This window comes from Aotus nancymaae, unplaced genomic scaffold (genome assembly GCF_030222135.1).
Source record: "Aotus nancymaae isolate 86718 unplaced genomic scaffold, 86718_ANA_hifiasm-v0.15.2.pri h1tg000067l, whole genome shotgun sequence".
Classification (NCBI taxonomy): Eukaryota; Metazoa; Chordata; class Mammalia; order Primates; family Aotidae; genus Aotus; species Aotus nancymaae.
The window spans coordinates 26,099,404-26,119,352 of NW_026988482.1; the positions used below are offsets into that span (position 1 = coordinate 26,099,404).

General features: G+C 53.9%; 3 protein-coding genes across 7 annotated transcripts in view; all 3 read left to right on the forward strand.

Moving 5' to 3' along the window:
• The window catches only part of DOCK3 (dedicator of cytokinesis 3), a 610,183-nt gene extending 604,055 nt beyond the window's left edge, over positions 1 to 6,128 (forward strand). For 4 of the 5 annotated variants that reach the window (XM_064367135.1, XM_064367136.1, XM_064367137.1 and 1 more), the window contains 3 exons: positions 1,434 to 1,556; positions 2,108 to 2,190; positions 3,004 to 6,128. In XM_064367135.1, coding sequence (XP_064223205.1) covers positions 1,434 to 1,556; positions 2,108 to 2,190; positions 3,004 to 3,513 — 716 coding nt within the window. In that variant the 3' untranslated portion in view covers positions 3,514 to 6,128. The remainder of the gene's footprint in view (positions 1 to 1,433; positions 1,557 to 2,107; positions 2,191 to 3,003) is intronic. The other variant, XM_064367139.1, reaches the window with a different exon arrangement.
• A 1,038-nt stretch (positions 6,129 to 7,166) lies between these two features.
• On the forward strand, positions 7,167 to 11,625 carry MANF (mesencephalic astrocyte derived neurotrophic factor). The gene is given in 5 exon segments (XM_012460622.2): positions 7,167 to 7,200; positions 7,203 to 7,409; positions 8,166 to 8,293; positions 9,968 to 10,109; positions 11,185 to 11,625. Coding segments are annotated over 5 exon segments (696 nt in total). The 3' UTR covers positions 11,370 to 11,625.
• A 1,847-nt stretch (positions 11,626 to 13,472) lies between these two features.
• Positions 13,473 to 16,607, forward strand: RBM15B (RNA binding motif protein 15B). Its single transcript, XM_012460597.3, has one exon. It carries the CDS (start codon positions 13,591 to 13,593, stop codon positions 16,273 to 16,275), a length of 2,685 nt encoding a protein of 894 aa, XP_012316020.3. The 5' UTR covers positions 13,473 to 13,590; the 3' UTR covers positions 16,276 to 16,607.
• The last annotated feature ends 3,342 nt before the right edge of the window (positions 16,608 to 19,949 follow it).

The window sequence follows — 19,949 nt, forward strand, 5'->3', positions numbered from 1 at the left end:
AGGACCAAAAAGCTCATTCTGCATCTTGTGGAGTGTGGGTGAGGGACCTGTTCTTGGGATGGCTCAGGCCGAGGAGGTCATTTGGTGAAATCCACCTGATGCATATCAGATGCAGAACTACTTCCTTCTTTCAGGCATCAGCTAAGTGCCTGCCTGTAGCTCAGTCACTTGCATACCCCTCCTTCCTGCCACCAGCTATCAACTATACCAGGAGACTGGGCAGTCCTCCTCAGAACTGAGGCTGTTTAGACAGTGGAGTTTTACCCTGTGTTCTGCTGCAAGTCCACGCCAGTTCCTGAACAATGAGGAAGAAGAGGGTGATGGATGTCACAATCTTATTCCTGGACAGCTGAGGGGGCCCAGACCCTCTGGCCACATCCTTTTCAAAGGACAGACTCTAGCTCCTTCCCTTCCAAAGCCTCTCAGCTCCCATTAGTCCCTGAAGTTCCCATCTCTGTGTTGAGACCAGGAAGAACCCAAACCTCAGCCACCTCAGGCCCAATGTAGCTACCACGGCCTTAGAACAAATCCAGTGACAGCACCTGGACTGTGAGCGGCTTCTCTGCTGCTAGTAGCGCAAAGGGGAGAGTGGGGTTGCCTGGCTCCAACAGAGAAAGGGCGTATTTCTACTTGCTGGTATTTGTTCTCTAGGAAGAGCTGACCGAGAGAATTCACATGTCCCCTGCTGCTCCTGCTCAGACCCCAAGGTCCAGCCATCATTCCTTTCTCCTCCTGAAAAGTCTTATCATCTCAACTGTGGCTGAGGGGACAGTATTCTGGCAATGGACTCCTTTAACATAGAAGGGCACTCTGTGCTTCTATTTATCTTGGGCCCACTGCACCCTGCACCCATGGCATGTGGGTGCTAGGAACTGGGCTTCTCTATACGCCCAAGGGCACTCATGGGCTCCACAGCCCTCCCTCCTCCTCTTAGGAAGTAGTGGATCCAGCTGGATCTGGGCTGCAGTTCTGGGCTTTCTACTTTCTTCCAACAGGTACCTGTCCTTGCTCCCTGCTTTTCCCACCGACCCTGTGCAGTAGGAGAGCTGACTCTAGACTTTGGCAAGGAGCTCTATGTCCTGTGCTCTCTGTATTCTCGTATTCTCATCTCCACCCTCCTCTTCTGTCCTGTTTTCTCCTGGAAGATCTCAGAGGCTGCAGATGTTCACTCCTTGCTGCACATTCAGCTATCTCATCCTGAATACTCTTTAGACTAAAGCTCACTCTGTTGCCCTCCTCTTAAGCAGCTTAAATCCCCTCTCTCCTGTGGACCATAATGCCTTGCTTGGCCAGTATTTTTAGTTCCAAGTGCTGGCATGCCCTACCCGTGTGCTGGATACATGGTGCACACTGGAGAAGCCACAGGCTGTACTTCTCCCACAGGGTGGCTCAAGAAGTAACCTCCCTTCATGCCATCTGTTTCCACCCTTCAGCTGTGCCAGCAGCCCCCAGCAGCTGGAGTCTGGATAGCGGAGCCCAAGAGGCCCAGCCCTTCCTGTCTGCCCATATGGGGCGCATCATGGTCCCCCCAGTGCCTCCCCGAAGCCTGCTGCATGGTAAGAAGACCTCCAGCGGGTACCCCAAATAGTCCCTGTTCTCAGACTCTGCTCAAGGGCCAGAGCAACAGCCATGTAAGCTGAGAAGATGGGCCATTCTCTGGGTCAACTCAGCCAAAGCAAAAGCACCCCACCACAGGAAGGATCCTGCTGGGCTTTGGGGTCAGTGAGGTTTCTGAGTACACCAGGTTAGCTCAGGAAGGCTATCCCAACCAGGAGGCCGAAGACAACGGAATTGACTGTGCCAGGCACACTGCTCACCAGACTGTCATCGCCTAGCAGTGGGCTAGAGCTGCCGCTGCCTGAGGCCTGTTCCACAGACTCTGAAGCACTCAATGTTCCTGAATTCCTGTGTGGAATCGGTTTCTTTTACCCCAGCAGCCTGTGTTTTGGAGAAGGCCAATGTAAAGAGAGGTTTTTCCATAGCCCTCAGCGTTGAGGGGTCCCCAGGGGACTCTCCTCATGCCTGCCCAGTTGGCCCAGCAAGATGGTGCTGGCATGAAGCCTGTGTAGGGCCCCCAGCTGAGGCTCTGGTTCTGTTCCCTTTGCAGGTCATTACTCCCTACACTTTGACGCCTTCCACCACCCTCTGGGTGATACCCCCCCAGCCCTCCCTGCCCGGACCCTGCGCAAGGTAATGTACTGAAGCAGCAGCCCCACCAGGCTGTGAGATGAGTCATCTCGTCTGCTCTAGAACCACCCTTGGGGTCTACAAGAGGAACTGGAGCTCTCCCCTTCACCTCTCTCCCCAGCCTGGCAGAAGCTGAGGGTGGCCAGAGCCACACTTGAGCTGCAGGTGCACACTTGGGTCCTGCAGCAAATGCGGTGGGGGCAGGGAGATGAGAGGGTCCTGGAAAGACCACCACACAGTACCAAGAGTGTGTGGGCAGTGAGCTCTGGGAAACCTGGGGCCCTCAGCCAGCACCACGGTACCAACACACCATAGTTCACTAGCTAAACATTCCTGTGGTGGATCAGAGAGCATTTCAAACTAGAATTCAGTAAAAGCAAGAACTTTATGAAAAACTCATGAGAGTAAAATTTTCTGTTAATTTGTCTGCAAATTGGAAAAGACTGAGTATCACAGATTTTAGCAGCAGAATACATTCCTCTGGTCCATGGCCCACCAGGGTTCTTTCTGCCCCCATCAACAGACAGCAGACAGCAGCCTGAGACCTGGGACCAGTGGGTGCCAATGCCCAGCAGCCAGGGCAGGGCCATTTTTTGGCCACAAAAATGCAGATGATTCTGGAGTTCCACTGGCTTACTTGAGGGTGGTGGGAGGAGCTGGGAGCTTGTTGCTGAAGAAACAAGAAACATGCTGTTGATGAGGGTTATTTTAAGTATTTTAAGGTTCATTCATAAGCAGGCTCTTGGTCTTCCCATGGCAGGCAAGTCAGCCTGTCTGGAGAGAGGGATTCTAACATGCCCACCCTTTCCTTCGCAGTCTCCTCTCCACCCTATCCCAGCCTCCCCCACAAGCCCCCAGTCAGGCCTGGACGGCAGCAACTCTACGCTGTCCGGCAGTGCCAGCAGCGGCGTGTCCTCCTTGAGTGAGAGTAACTTTGGGCACTCCTCGGAGGCCCCACCTCGCACTGACACCATGGACTCCATGCCAAGCCAGGCCTGGAATGCTGATGAAGATCTTGAGCCACCCTACCTCCCTGTCCACTACAGCCTCTCTGAGTCTGCCGTCCTGGACTCCATCAAGGCCCAGCCATGCCGAAGCCACTCAGCCCCGGGGTGCGTCATCCCTCAGGACCCCATGGACCCGCCTGCGCTGCCACCCAAGCCCTACCACCCCCGCCTGCCAGCCCTGGAGCACGATGAGGGGGTGCTGCTGCGTGAAGAGACTGAGAGGCCTCGAGGCCTGCACCGCAAGGCTTCATTGCCTCCTGGGAGCACTAAGGAGGAGCAAGCCCGCATGGCCTGGGAGCACGGCCGAGGGGAGCAGTGAGGGGCAAGGAGGCAGCTGGGATGCCACCCTCAGTAAGCAGCTTGCCAACCACTCCAGGTCTGAAAAGCAAGTCCCCCAGCCCCACCCCAGGGAGCCAGAGAGGCTTGGCGCTCAGGAGAGAACCACCCCCAAGTCTCCATTCTACTGCCGTGAACTCATGTGTTGCCATGTAGAGGCCACAGCAGCATGAAGGGTTGTGGCTTCCCTTTTTATTTCATTTTTTTTACATTTCCATTTCTATGGGTTTTCCTTTCTTTCCTTTATGCAGTAGATGCTTTCTTCCTCCTGCAGTTCTGGACCATGTGAAGCTATATGGAGAAACTGCACAGACAGAATCACTTTGCCGCACTGCAGGGCCCAGGAGCAGGAGCCCAGGCCCTCCCTCCAGGGTAGAAATGCACAGAATGGAAATTGCACTAAGGATTTCTTCCTTTGCTGTATAGACAGAAGAGTTCATGGTTGCATTCAGGGATTGCAAGGACCACATAGATATATCACAGGTGGAAAAAGGGGCCACCTATTTTGCACAAATGCTTGCCCACCTGCCCCTCTTCCATCCAGGAGTGTGCTACTGAGGGGCTGGCTGGACCAACCTGCTGGCTCAGGCACGTGACTGGCCTAACTGCATGGCCAGGGCACTGCCAGGCTTCAATGGGCCAGCCGTCTCCTACTCCACCTTGGATTTTTCTCTCCATCACATTATTTCTGACCATTTGCTCCCTTCCATTCTTGGAAACACCTCATGCCACACAGGAGCCCCAGTGGTGACTGGATCTGCAAGGGTTATCTCCCACACTCCAGGGTTTGAGTGGAGGTGTGGAGCTAGAGGGGCTATCCCAGCTACCTTCCTCCTAGGGGGAGCTGGTCCCCTTCCTGTGTGGTAGAGAGACTTGTAAGTGAGTCTGGGGTGTTGCAGGCACCGGAAATCCTCAAAGCTTTCAGAAGCGTCCAGAATGCCTACCATCAGCTCCTGAATCAGGGATTTTCAGCACTACCTCTGAGCCATGGGGTTGGCTCCCCAGCCAGGCTTCCAGGCCCTGAGGACATGTGGTCGGATTCAGCAGGCTCCTGGGTAAAGAAGGTGGAAGGGGACTTCTCCTTTTGGAAGCAGATAGCCATGCAGGTAGAACTGTCATCTCCCAAGTGGCCACATACAGCAACCCACTCCAGGCCCGTGGGGACCACCACTCAGGGTTTGGGACTGGCAGGAGGGCAGTTTCTCCAGTCCCCAGTCTGTTGGTGTCTTTATAGGAAACTATAAAGCAGAGCAGTGGTGTCTTTAGAGGAAACTCATTGAAGTCAGGGCACCGATTTTCCTCTCAGTTTATTATTTGGGGGGATAGGGTCAGGTGGGTATAGTAGTACTTTACCAGGGTGCTTTTAAGTTACTTTAAAAAAAAAAGCCTACGAAGTATTTTTTTTCTTTTATTTGCTTGAGTTCACATTAATGATGGTCACTAGGCTGCCTTGTTGAGCAGGCATGTTGCCCCCAGTTCCTCTTCTGCTGGCCTGTGTGACCTCCACGGCCAGGCCCTGGGCCCGAACCCCTTGTCCCTTCTCCAATGTCAATCTTTCCAGACAGTGAAGGCCATGGTCAGGGTGTTTTTCTCTTGTAAACAAACAAACCCCAACTTGTTTAACAGAAATGCTAACAACCTACTGAGAAGGATGGAGGTCTAAATCACCTCCAGGGTTTTTCTGGAAGTTTACACCAGTGTGGGTCCCTTCTGATACCATCAGGCTCACTCCAGGCAGAGTAGGGCAGAAGGCTGCTGAGGATGTGGGTCAGTCGTCTGCTTCTCAGCCTACATTCATTTGCAAGCTTCAATCTCTGGACCATTTGATGTCCACAAGTGTTAAGAGGGTCGGGGTGAGCTTTGGATTTGATTCATAGGTAAGAGGGCGTTTTTAGATTCTAAGGCACTTCTGAACCTCAATCCCTGGACAAGGCAGTCATCACAGAAGAACAGCTACCTTCTTCACTTGGTGGCACAAAAGGTAGGGAGGGGAGTATGGGTTCATTTCGCTTCGCTTTATGCAAGGTGTAATCGTTTGTTTTCCCTCTCCGTTTTCCCTAACCGAATGAAAAGGACACATTCTGAAATCCCTTTTGTTGGAAAATCAGTCAGTCTGAGGGGAAATGGGAGGCCAGAGATGAGAACCCTTTGAAAAGATTGTAAAATACTGATTTTCATTCTTTCAAGCTTATTTGTAAATACCTATTTGAATGCTGTGTATTTGTACAGGAATTTGAGCAAAAAATGTATAGAGTGTGATGTCCAATTGGTATTCAGCACTATAAATGTGTTTTTAACCTCTCGCATTCTGTGCTTATTTAAAACAAGAAAACTTCTAACCATTTCTTTTGTGTATTCATGTTTAAAGAAAAGTAATTTAAAAATGATCTTACCTGTACCAGAAAAGCAAAGTTAAAGGAAAAAAAATTTGTACCATTGTCCCAAGAGGTATTTTACTGTATATATTGTGGTAGCATGTTCAAAATCCAACAAGTAATGTGAATTTTAGATGTAAATATCTGCCACTTGATTTTTTTCCCCCTTTCCCCACTTACTTGACTGCTGTGATGTGAATTAAAGATGAATACCTGATACTGATCCACTGAATTCACTGAATGGGTGCAGAGAATGTGCCCCTCTCCAACCCTTGTCGCCGGGCTCCAAGCCCTTTTTAGCCCCATAGACATGTCCTTTTTGCGCTGAGTAGAGCCAACCCTTCCCGCGTCCTGCCTTCAAGGCAGGCAGCCAGGAAGGCACTTGAAAGGAGGGCAGTCGAAAAGGAAACATCCTCCAGTGCTTCTCTGCTGATCTCAGGGACCCCACTCAGGAGGCCCCTCGGCAGCGGGATACCCCGAGGGCCTAGCGGGGAGGCAGGATGCGGGCCAGCCACGTATCCACGCTTCGGAGCTTGTAAGGACGCCAGAGTCCGGGGAGGTGAGGGGGGACCTCACCTCCCTACTCTGAAGCGACCCCAAACCCTCGACCGAAAATCCGGCCCTGGTGCTTCCCTCGGCGGTCTATTGTGGCGGCCCAGCCTTGAGTTTGGCATGCCTTGAGCCCTTCCTCCAGCGGTCCGCAGTCTGTCCACCCCGCACGTCGCGTCAGCCAATGCACGACGGGCTCCGGTCTGGTAGAGGTTCAGCAGGTGGGCTCCCAAAGGTTGGGCCTGCTGCCCCCGTGAATGAAAGAAGAAAAAAAGGAACCTTTGAGCCTTGCCTGCGGCCGCCGGCCCTCCCTGCCTAACCTGTTGTCTTGGTTGACCCCAGAACTCCTGCGCCACGAGTCGGGGTCCGGGCGAGGAGATCCACAGGGTTTTTCGGGCGAGTTTGGGTCCCAGGGCAGGGAGTACGCGGGTCAACTCAACAGACGTAAGGCGGTTGCGTGAACCTCACTTCAGCCAGCGGCACTCGGTCTCAACCAGAATTGCTGCCCTTACCCAAGATGGCGGCCCATACCGCTTCCGTCGCAGCCGTAGCCGCTTCCTGCAGCCGTAGCCGCTTCCTGCAGCCGTAGCCGCTTTCTGCGGCCGGCCCGGGTTCAATCAGCGGCCGACAACTATCTAGGGCTGAGACACCACCAGCCAATGAGGGAGGGCAGCGTGGAGCCGCCCGTCTGGGCTCCGCGGCTCGTGGACCAATGGGGTAGTGGCATGTGGGAGGGCGCGGAGGCCCCTCCGCCAATGAGGAGCTACGGCGCGCGGCCGGGAGTTGGAGGCGGTGCGGCGCGGCGGGTGCGGTTCAGTCGATCGGTGGCGGCGGCGGCGGCGGCGGCGGCGGCGGAGGAGGAGGAGTAGGATGTGGGCCACGCAGGGGCTGGCGGTGGCGCTGGCTTTGAGCGTGCTGCCGGGCAGCCGGGCGCTGCGGCCGGGCGATTGCGAAGGTGCGGGGGGCCGGGGTCCGCGCTCCGTAGCCGTTCTAGCAGCGGCGCTGAACCCCACAAAACCACCGACTGCCGGGGCCAAGCGGGCGGGGCGGGGGCGACGGCGGGTCCCGGCCGAGCCTGCATGAGGAGGCTCCGACGCCGGCCCTAGTAAATCTTTCCCAGTCCTAGAAAACATTGGTCCGACGAGGAAGAGTTAAGACTAGATCCCGTTGAAAACTTGACCTGAAATCTCCATCACGTCTGAGTTATTGTCCCCACCACCATCCAGAGGTTACCGGGAGCAGCCCCGTCCGCCGTCGGGAGCCCCAGGGCTGGCAGTGGGTGCTGCACCCTGTCTGTTGGGATCACGAAGCTGCACCTCTGGTTCCGCTCTTGTATTTGGAAATTAGCAGCAGTATTTTGATCGTTTTTCTCTTCACCTTCTAGTCTTTCCATTTATGAGGTCACAGTGAGTCCCCTCTCAAGGACACGTGTTCACCATGGGCTTAAACTTGATGAAAGGAGCAGGGAAGGGTCTTTTATAGGTCATTGGGGTGATGCTTGGTCCCTTGATGCTCTGGGTGTACCAGGGGACCCCCGCCACCTGAAACCGGATTCTGTCTACCTGTAGGCATCTGAGAAAAATCGGTGATGGAAAAGCTCACCTCTAATGATTCATCTCTGTGTCTCCTAGTAAAATTGCTGATGGAGTTCCTTCCTGGTGGATTGGAACAGCTTGGTGATTGCTGAGCATCTCCTTTCCCTCTTTTCCAGTTTGTATTTCTTATCTGGGAAGATTTTACCAGGACCTCAAAGACAGAGATGTCACATTCTCACCAGCCACTATTGAAAACGAACTTATAAAGTTCTGCCGGGAAGCAAGAGGCAAAGAGAATCGGTTGGTGAGTAGCTGGTGACCCCCCAAGTTGCCCTGGCTCATGTTAACCCTCGGCTTCATCAGCCTTTAGATAAAAGGCCTTGCCCACCTCTCTATTCAGGAAGCTGACTGCTCTCTCCATAAACTAATGTGAGACTGAAGTGCTTTTATGTCCTTCCCCAAGCGGGCATATATTCTGCAACTGATTTTTTTTTAAATCCTGTTAGTATTTATTAAGCACCTAATATGTGCTGGGCATTGGGAATATCAGAGGAAAAAGTGACAATTGGGCAAACAAATAATGCAGGGGCTGGGTGTCATGAAGAAAATAGACCAGCAGGTGCTGAATTAGAGTGGCGAAGAAGTCTCTCTGAGGAAGGGTTATTGAAGTGGAGTAAGAGCATCCCAGACAGAGGGAACAGCAGGGTGAGTGCCCAGAGACCAGAAAGAGTTTGGCGTGTATGCGGACAGGAGAAACTGACAGGATGCCCACAGGATAGGCAAGGGCCAAATCCAAGATGAGCCCTAGTGAAGCAATGGGTTTTCTAACTTTAATTTCTCTGACAGTCTCTGGTTTGTCTCTCTGTTAAAGGTTTGAACCCTGGTGACACTTAAAACTCATTTGGTGGCTGTCAACTCAGTCTGAGCATGTGTTAAGAGTCCTGGGTTGGCCGGGCGTGATAACTCACGCCTGTAATCACAGCACTTTGGGAGGTCAGGAGATCAAGACCATCCTGGCCAACATGGGGAAACCCTGTCTCTACTAAAAATACAAAAAAATTAGCTGGGCATGATGGCTCATGCCTGTAGTCCCAGTTATTCGGGTGGCTGAGGCAGGAGAATTGCTTGAACCCAGGAAGAGGAGGTTGCAGTGAGCTGAGATTGCGCCACTGCGTACAGCCTGGGCGACAGTGCAAAACTCCATCTAAAAAAAAAAAAAAATCCAGGGTTTACACTGACTGAATCTGACTACCAATACAGGCAGAGCACCAAAAAGTGAGGCTGTGGGCCAGGTACAGTGGCTCACTCATGTCTGTCATCCTAGGCATCTTGGGAGGCCAAGGTGGAAGGATTGCTTGAGCTTAGAGCAATCAGCCTGGGCAACATGGTGAGATCCTATCTCTACAAAAAAACTTTTGGGCCAGGCATAGTAGTTCACGCCTGTAATCCCACCACTTTGGGAGGCCAAAGCAGGTAGATCACCTGAGGTCAGGAGTTCAAGACCAGCCTGGCCAACATGGCAAAACCCCATCTCTAAAAAATTCAAAAATTAGCCAGGCATGGTGGCGGGTGCCTATAACCCGAGCTACTTGGGAGGCTGAAGCAGGGAGAATTGCTTGAACTTGGGAGGCGGAGGTTGCAGTGAGCCAAGATCACGCCACTGCACTCCAGCCTGGGTGACAGCAAAACTAAAAAAAAAAATTTTTTTTTAATTAGCTGGGTGTGGTGGCCCACACCGGTAAACCCAGCCAACAGGGTGGCTGAGTGGGGAGGATCACCACCCAGCAGGTCGAAGCTGCAGGAAGCCGTGATGGTACCAGTGCATTCCAGCCTGGGCGACAGGGAGACCCTGTCTCAAAAAAAATAAAAATAAAAATAAGGCCCTGGCAGGGAGATGATGTTTGAAGGTGTCAGTGTGTTTTGGAGGAGATGGCTCTCAAGCAGCACCTCCTGAAGGCATCGTCCTTTCTTGCTGCAGTGCTACTATATCGGGGCCACAGACGATGCAGCCACCAAAATAATCAATGAGGTATCAAAGCCTCTGGCCCACCACATCCCTGTGGAGAAGATCTGTGAGAAGCTTAAGAAGAAGGACAGCCAGATCTGTGAGCTAAAGTATGGTGAGTATGGCCAGTCCTTATTTAACATATGTTGTGCACCTTCTGGGTTTACTTCCCATCTGGGAGAGGAAGGTGATGAGCTAGAGTCATGAGTGGATTGTATCATATGACAGGTGGTGCTAAATGCTGGAGGGCTCAGGCATGGAAGTGGGTGGAGGTGAGAATAGGCCTCATTGAGGATGTGACATTTCAGCAAACTTTGAAGGAGGTGAGGATTAGCCAAGAGGCCAGCTAATGGAAGAGCATTCCAAGCAGAGGATACAGGCAGGATAAAGGTGGGCAGTGGCTTGGCAAGTCAGAGAGCCTTGCAGGTTGGTGAGTGCTTTTAATCTGAGTGAAGTTAGGAGCATTAGGAGTTTTTGAGTAGAGGCGGGACATGGTACGACTTGGGTTTAACAGGCTGGTCCTGGCTGCAAGCTCTGAAGGCCCAGCGATCTTCATGATTCTGAAAAGAAATGCTGTGTCCAAGCATGCAAGCCCAGGAGTTGGGAACTCCAGCATCGCTCTTGCTGACTCAGACTCTGGTTGTACTTAGTCCCAGTCCAGAAACAGGGCCTCTTATGTAAAACTTAACAGTATTGATGTTTTATTATGACTTGAATGTCAGGGACCTGTGTTCACCCACTTGTGTCTTCTGAGAGTCATCCTGGTACAGGTCCAGTTGGCTCCAAGTCACTGTGATCATGGAGAGTAAGTTCCTAACTCAAGGGCCTGAGCAGGGCCACTCTCTCACCAGCCTGGCACTGTTAGTCTGTGGTGACTATGTCAGAGGCACTTGGAAGATGGGAACCACGTTTCTCCTGTAAAGACAGTGTGGCCTCTGTCCCTATCCTTGTCCACTCTGCCTATCTATAGTGGAAACTGACAACATGAGGCCAGCCTTCCTGGTGAAGAGGTTAGTTCTCTCTTTCAGGGGCAGTAGGCACTGACATGCCTGTAAATGTGTCTGGAAATGTCTCTTCCTCTACAACCAGTAGGGCCGGTTTGGCTGTGCAGGTAATGATCTATTCTGAGACGACTGGGGGACTGCGGCTGCACCCACCGAGTCAGTGACTCTCCCTGCTCTCTCCTCCAGACAAGCAGATTGACTTGAGCACAGTGGACCTGAAGAAGCTCCGAGTTAAAGAGCTGAAGAAGATTCTGGATGACTGGGGGGAGACGTGCAAAGGCTGTGCAGAAAAGTCTGACTACATCCGGAAGATAAATGAACTGATGCCTAAATACGCCCCCAAGGCAGCCAGTGCACGGACTGATTTGTAGTCTACTCAATCTCTGTTGCACCTGAGCGGGAAAAAACAGTTCAACTGTTTGTTCCCAAAACAGCCTTTTTGTAATTTATTTTTTAAGTGGGCTCCTGACAATACTGTATCGGATGTGAAGCCTGGAGCTTTCCTGATGATGCTGGCTCTACAGTACCCTAATGAGGGGCTTCCCTTGCTTCTGTTGCTGGTATACTCAAGGACTTCAAAGTGTGTCTGGGATTTTTTTATTAAAGGGAAAAAAATTTCTAGCTGTCCTTGGAGAATTAAAGTGAGTACTGAAATAGGGTTTTGCTCCATGAGGATCCTACCAGTTTATGCTTTCCAGTTGCAGGGTTTTGGGGGATATTTATTCCCACTTGTCCCTCAACCCACCAGTGCTGAAAATACCAGGTGCAAGACATGGGGCCTGGGGCCAGCTGATGTGCATGGGTGTGTGCCACTAGAGGGCAGAAGGCACCTCAGCAGAAATGAGCCTGTGGCGGGGCTGGGCTTGATAACCTGCCCCTTGATACAGTGCCTATCTTACGGACGAGAGCTGGAGGCCACACACTCTAGGAGGAGTGAGTCTGGGATACATTAGAGGGCCTTACATTGGGGCTCAGTACAAGCAAGACAGGGTATGTGAAGTGGGGTTTCCTGCAAGGATGGCTTCGATAACTGCATGCCAGTGCTGACATCTCTAAAGATGCTGTTGGCCTGGCCACGTACTTGCTCTTTCCGGCTCATGGTCTAGTGTCCATCCCAAGCTTCTGATGTCTGTTCCAGTTTTTACAAGACTGGCAAGAAAGAGGGTGTGAAGCTGCTTTTTGCCTTTGTTTACCCTAAATTAATTGTTGAGGTCCAGGGCTTTTCTGGAGTCTGCTTCCTAAGCCGCTCTCTGTGGCATTGGTGCTTAGGAAACCCAGGTGTTAGTGTGAGCCTTGGCTCAGTGAAGATGCCTGTAACCACCACCTGAAAGGAAGGACTAAGAACCAGTGCTTTCCAAGGAACTGCTCTTGCTTCAGAGCGCTTCGCTATGTCTCCTAAGCTCAGTTTGCCTGTAGGAGGCCTTACAGGCTGCCATGGAGCTTGTTGCTTTCTTCCAAGACCTTTCCCCCTGCACCTGCCTGAGCTGCTTTCTCACTGTGGGAAGAGGGGAAGACTTAGTGTGCTCTTCCCCATCACAAGGATTCTGTGCCAGAAATTGGGTCAGGTTCTACCATGGCTCTAGCAACTATCCTTGGAGAATGAAAGCTTCCTCAGTGGGCTTGGGCACCCTTTCCCTCACCTCACGTGGAGAGAAGAGGTCCTCCTGAAGGTGAACAGGAGGGTACTGGCCAGCGAGGGGTCAGCGTGGCAAGCTGTGATAACTTGTTACTATCTATGCGTTTGGCCTCTTCATCCTTGGCTCTTGTGGCTCTACTTTTCCAGCCTGCTGTCTGCCCAGATGCCCACAGAAGAGGGTGGGACCAAAGTGGTGTTAAAGACTATTCCAACTCCAACTGCAGGCTTGTCTCTGCTTTCAGTTGTTACCTACATGCACAGCCATGGTCCTCATGGGCTTTTTGGGGACTGCAGCAGGTGAACTTATACGTGGAGGATGCCCGGAACGTGGGCCTTGGGTCCTAGACAGGGCCTAGAGATAGGCATGCATTTGTCCTTGGGGCAGTTATCCCGGATCCCAGGAAGAAGATGCCAAGGAGGGTGATACGGGGGTTTGCTAAAGCCTAATCCTGGGACTGAGGGGATACTACATAGACACCACTGACTGGGTCAATACCCCAGACCCCCACGCCCACGGAAGCTGCCACTCCTTCCTGTTCCAGTCAGCGCGGGCTCCAGCGCCTGCGGGAGGAAGTAGCTGAACCCAGAGCGGCGAAGCACGCCTGGGAGCACAAAGCTTTAGGTCGTCCTGCGTGCTCCTAGCAATAGAGCGCGCAGCCCAGGCCCACTCACCCGGCGCTCACGGGGTCACGTGGCACTGGGCGACGCAGCACGATGACGCGGCCCGACGCGTGTCTCGCCCCGCCCGCCGCAGAGTCACGTGGCACAGTCGGCGCAGCTTGATAACGCAATGCTCGGCCCCTCAGCGCCGCTCCCGCCCCGCCCCGCCGCCGCCGCCGCGCCGAGTCCTTTTGTCCAAGATGGCGGCGCCGGGGGCGCTGCCTCCTCGGCTGCCGCCGCCGCCGCCGCCGCCGCTGTGAGAGACCTACGGGCCGCCCGCCCGCCGCGCCAGCGCCATGAAGCGGCAGAGCGAGCGAGACTCTAGCCCGAGCGGGCGCGGCTCGTCATCGTCGGCCAAGCGTCCGCGGGAGCGCGAACGGGAGGCGGAGGCGGGCGGGCGGCGGGCGGCGCACAAGGCCTCTGGCGGCGCCAAGCACCCGGTTCCAGCGCGGGCCCGCGACAAACCCCGCGGCAGCGGAAGCGGCGGGGGCGGGCATCGCGACGGCCGCGGCGCCGGGGACGCTAATCACCGTGCGAGCAGTGGCCGCTCCTCTGGCTCCGGCGCTGGCGGCGGGGGACGCGGCGGCAAGGCCTCGGGGGACCCGGGCGCCTCCGGCTTGTCGCCCCGCGCGTCTCCGCTGCCGCCGCCTCCGCCACCGCCTGGGGCCGAGCCCACGGGTCCCGGCTCTTCTGCGGCTGCCCCTGAGTACAAGACGCTCCTCATCAGCAGCCTGAGCCCAGCGCTGCCCGCCGAGCACCTCGAGGACCGGCTCTTCCACCAGTTTAAGCGCTTTGGCGAGATCAGCCTCCGCCTGTCGCACACGCCTGAGCTGGGCCGTGTGGCCTACGTGAACTTTCGGCATCCACAGGACGCGCGCGAGGCCCGCCAGCACGCCCTGGCCCGCCAACTGCTGCTCTACGATCGCCCGCTTAAGGTAGAGCCCGTGTACCTGCGCGGCGGCGGCGGCGGCGGCGGGAGCAGCCGGCGAAGCAGCAGCAGCAGCGCCGCGGCTTCCACGCCTCCCCCAGGACCGCCCGCGCCCGCCGACCCGCTCGGCTACCTGCCGCTGCACGGAGGCTACCAGTACAAGCAGCGCTCGCTGTCCCCCGTCACTGCCCCGCCCCTGCGAGAGCCCCGCGCCCGCCACGCCGCCGCAGCCTTCGCCCTGGATGCCGCCGCCGCTGCCGCCGCAGTGGGACTGTCCCGCGAGCGGGCCTTGGACTACTACGGGCTGTACGACGATCGCGGGCGCCCCTATGGCTACCCGGCTGTGTGCGAGGAGGACCTGATGCCCGAGGACGACCAGCGGGCCACTCGAAACCTCTTCATCGGGAACCTGGACCACAGCGTATCTGAGGTGGAGCTGCGACGGGCCTTCGAGAAATATGGCATCATCGAGGAGGTGGTTATCAAGAGGCCTGCCCGTGGCCAGGGCGGTGCCTATGCCTTTCTCAAGTTCCAGAACCTGGACATGGCCCATAGGGCTAAGGTGGCCATGTCAGGCCGAGTGATTGGTCGCAACCCCATTAAGATAGGCTATGGCAAGGCCAACCCCACCACTCGTCTCTGGGTGGGCGGCCTGGGACCTAACACCTCACTGGCGGCTCTGGCCCGGGAGTTTGACCGCTTTGGGAGCATTCGGACCATTGATCACGTCAAAGGAGATAGCTTTGCCTATATTCAGTACGAGAGCTTGGACGCAGCCCAGGCCGCCTGTGCTAAAATGAGGGGCTTTCCCTTGGGTGGACCAGACCGCAGACTCCGCGTGGATTTTGCCAAAGCAGAGGAGACACGGTACCCCCAGCAGTACCAGCCCTCACCGCTCCCTGTGCATTATGAGCTGCTAACAGATGGATATACCCGGCACCGAAACCTGGACGCCGACCTGGTGCGGGACAGGACGCCCCCACACCTCTTGTACTCAGACCGAGACCGGACCTTTTTGGAAGGGGACTGGACCAGCCCCAGTAAAAGCTCCGACCGCCGAAACAGCCTTGAGGGCTACAGTCGCTCGGTGCGCAGCCGGAGTGGTGAGCGTTGGGGGGGAGATGGGGACCGTGGTTTGCCCAAGCCCTGGGAAGAGAGGCGGAAACGGAGGAGCCTTTCCAGTGACCGTGGGAGGACAACTCACTCCCCGTATGAGGAACGGAGTAGGACCAAGGGCAGTGGGCAGCAGTCAGAGCGGGGCTCCGACCGCACCCCTGAGCGCAGCCGCAAGGAGAACCACTCCAGTGAAGGGACCAAGGAGTCCAGCAGCAACTCCCTCAGCAACAGCAGACATGGGGCTGAGGAACGGGGCCACCATCACCACCACCACGAGGCTGCAGACTCTTCCCACGGGAAGAAGGCAAGAGACAGCGAGCGCAATCACCGGACCACGGAGGCCGAGCCCAAGCCTCTCGAAGAGCCAAAACATGAGACCAAAAAGCTGAAGAATCTTTCAGATTACGCTCAGACGCTACAGCTGGGTTGGAACGGGCTTTTGGTATTGAAAAACAGCTGCTTCCCTACATCTATGCACATCCTAGAGGGGGATCAGGGGGTGATCAGCAGTCTCCTCAAAGACCACACTTCTGGAAGCAAGCTGACCCAGCTGAAGATCGCCCAGCGCCTTCGACTGGACCAGCCCAAGCTCGACGAGGTCACGCGACGCATCAAGCAGGGGAGCCCCAACGGCTATGCAGTCCTTTTAGCCACCCAGGCAACCCCCAGTGGGCTTGGCACTGAGGGGATGCCCACAGTGGAGCCAGGTCTGCAGAGGCGGCTTCTCAGGAACCTGGTCTCCTACTTGAAACAGAAGCAGGCTGCAGGGGTGATCAGCCTGCCAGTGGGGGGGTCCAAGGGCAGAGATGGCACAGGCATGCTCTATGCCTTTCCGCCCTGCGAGTTTTCCCAGCAGTACCTCCAGTCAGCACTAAGGACATTGGGCAAGCTAGAAGAAGAACACATGGTGATAGTCATCGTCAGAGACACTGCCTAGCCCAAGCCTGTCTTTCCCAGCGTCACGTTTGTGTCACAAAAGCAGTTATTTTAAAATCTGATCTGCTCTCTACCCTCCCAGTTTGGTTTGAATTCTCTCCTGGGTTATTTTGGTTCATTTGGGTGGGGATCAAAGTCCTTTCCACCACCAAAACTAAGTTCTTAGGTTTTGGGGGATTTTTTTTTTAAAAAACAATGAGAAGGGACTCCGGTTATGTTGATTTCTAGTGTACAAGATACTGTCTGCTGTGGTTCTGTATTTTTTTATTTTTTGACCAACTGTATGGAAAGTTGTCAGTAAAGCCTTTGTCACAGGATGGATTTTTAAACCTGTTCAGAGTCCTGGTTTAATCAATCAAGCTAAGAATCAAAGACTTCCCTAGTGCATGTACGTCGTCTTTCCAGCACCACTGCTGCACGGGTCGCTCTTGGCCCCTCAGTTCTTCAGGCTTGACTCTGGACTCTACTCACATTCATTTTTATCTTGGCTGACAGCAGGCAAGCTTCAGTTTGGGCTCTGGACCCTGCCACAAAAGCCTGAGTAGAGCCCATGCAAAGGGAGGGAGGGGATGAGCCCAAGGCCTGTGGCCAACTCTAGTGATGGCTTTTGTTTTTCTGCCCTAAACCATGTGTCCATCATCAGTTTGAGCTGTGGCTGCTGGACAGAGTGCCCACTCAGCCTGTTTGGCAGCAGGTAGCCTTCAGCAGCTATGTAGTCTTGTACACGGAGAAGCAGTGCAATGTTGATGCCAAGGGGTTTCAGTGCCCCAGATCTGTCCGAGCTCCCTCTCATTCGGCCTCCTTTCTAGCCTCACTCAGCCCAGGGATATCCAGTGTCTGTTGGAACAGTTGCCTTAGATTCCCAGGGGCCCAGGAGTACAAATACTGGAATGGAGGGTTGGATGCAGCCTTCTTTGGATTTACTCATGAACTTAGTGATTTCTGGCTTTCTCTGGTCGTTCAGGGCTGTTGGGTGATAAAGCAGGCCTGTGCCTGGTCGTACGAAGAGCTTTGTGGGGACACTGAACCTCTAGATTGAAGATACTTTTACAAAGCCACAGGGGAACACTGGACTAGGGGAGGCCCTTGGTAACTGACATGACAGTTTCATAGGTGCAAGGTCAGAGCATGTGCCTACACCTTGTGCCCTAATACTGAGGTGGAGACCATTGAGAAACATTTTTCTTGGGGGGGAAGGTCACAAGTCACTGATGTGTTGGGTAGTGCTAGAGCTTGAAGCCACTCAAGCCAGTTGGGGAGGAAAGAGATGCGGAGGTACCCTCTAGCTGGGAGGGAGGGTGAGAGTCTGCCTTCATTGTTTCAGTAAGGTAGTCCAGACAGTGCAGGCCGGGGAGGAAAATCAGAGCACACAGTTGTCACTATGGAACACCCCAAATGCCATTCTTCAGAGTGTCAGTGTAGCAGCTTGGATGTTCAAACAGGGATCATTGTCAGGGCTGAGGCAAACAGAAGCTCTGGTAAGTGAATGAGCACCCAGATAACCAGGAACTCTGGTTCTGCTAGCTGTGGCATCCTCTCCAGGTCTGGTCCCTTACCCAAGCTGGGATGAGGCAGCATGAGTGACAGCTGAGACTTGAGGCAGGTGCTTGTGCAGAGGCTGGGGCTCAGTGCAGGTTGTGGAGAGGCCACGCTGGTCCACAGGAACACTTGGCAGTGCTCTCGTAGACACCTGGGTGCTGAATGGATGGGAAAGTGCCTCACGAGAGAAAAACAGCAACACAAGGACATGTTAAACATGCTTATTTATTTGCCTGCTTTGAGCTGTGGTCACAGCTGCAAGGTACGGCAGGACATGCCACCATTCCAGGATAGCTGGTACTGCCAGAAACAGGAGTGGGTCTTGTCTTGTTGAAGGCACACTGCAGGGTTTTTCCTGCAGATCTTCAACAAAAGCCTGAGTCACAGGCCAGCGCTGCCTTGGTATGCAAGTCCAAAACTTCTCTGGGCTACCGATCTTCCTTCATGGAGCGGGTGCTCAGGACCCAGAATCTACCTCCCAGCTTTCTGAGACAGAACCAAGTTAAGGAAACATGCTAGAAAACTTGCCTGGAGAAGACACTTCAACCTTTGCTTTGTCCACCCTCTTCAGAGAAAGGTGCCCCATGGCCCCAAAAAGAACTGCCGAGTTTTGGTGAGGAGTAACACCCTGGCATGACCTTCCCTCTCTTTCCTGGCCCTCAACCACTTCCTTCCTTTGGCTGTTAAGATCTAGCAGGTTCTGTGAACTCTCAGAAAGGCCTTGGCCAGCACTAGTGAGGGGAGCTCAGGTGGTCAATGCCCTGGTCTTATGAGACTGCCCCAGTGAGAAAACTCTTACTTCAGGCATCCAGTGCCCCCACCTGGGGTTTAGATCCTAAGGTGTTGCTTAAAGACAAGAAGGCAAAATGTGCCTCACTGGTGGAGTGCCACTGTTCTCGTGCTGCCTCCTAGGTGACTCAGATTTTGAGCCCTGGTAGAATAAGGAAGAGGGATGATGCTTCCTTATCCCCTTAGGGCATGTTCCTAAGGGTGTGTTGTCAAGCCAACCCGAATTCTGCCGCCCTATTATAGTCCCCATCTCCCTCTTAGAGAACTGTGGGTGCTCCCAGCAGAGTTGAGCTGGCTCCACTGAGTTAATGACTAGAATATAGTGCTTTCACTACTTGACTGTTAACCTGTTTTCTGCTGATGCAGTCAGTACCAACAAACTATTCCACTGGTGTTAAGTGTTAAATACCATTAAATTGAGGCATGAAGCAAAAGAGCCAAGTCCTCTGTTCTCCAGAGGATTAAGAAATACCTGTGTGACACAGACCCACTCAGTGTGTACAGCATATTCTACAGTGCTTCTGAGCCCAGTAGGGCTTTACCTGCCCCTGGAGAGTTTTAGCCATCTTGTGTTTCTTGTTTACTTCACAACCAAATTTGTCCCCTCTTCTCTCTGTTAAGGGAGAAACGTCACTTTAGCTGGATAATACCTATGTAACAGAAACTGAGCAGCTGTTATTTGGGCAAAATCAATGGAAAAAAGAGACTATGGTCTCATAATTATTGTGGGAAGGAAAACAGGGTGGGGTGGGTGAGCGATAAGGTAGAAGCCCCTGGTACTCTGCCTGGTGGTTACACAGTTTAACCACAGTCCAATTTTAGGGGCCTCTGAAGTATCTTTCTACAAACACAGACCAACTCCCACTACCCCTAACTTGCCAGGACTGCTCAAGTCCACTGTCACAATCCCTTTCAGAAAACATTAGTGGCCATCACCCCAGCTACACAGATGGCCAAAATGCTTTCACTCCTTAGCTTTGCCAGCTCCTTCCTCCAAAACTTCCCAGAACACCTCCCTTTCCAGCTCCACCAAATCTATACTTGGGAGCAGGCTGATGGATCCAGAACATGAGGATAGAGAGCTGTGTCCACAGTGGCCAAGGCCCTGAGCTCTCCTCTCTCCACATTACCCTTACAAAGACAGGTCCTCCATGTGAGAGAGCTACAGGACAGGGGCAGACACTGTGACAAAGCTACTTTCCTCCCTGGAGTGCTCTCTGTGGGCAGAACATGCTCTCCGACCACCCTGATCTGCCTCTCTGGGAAGGCATCTTCCCTATGGCCTCACTAGGGCTGCAAAAAAGGGACACACCCCTTGGGTAAAAGAAAATAGGGAAAGACCATAAA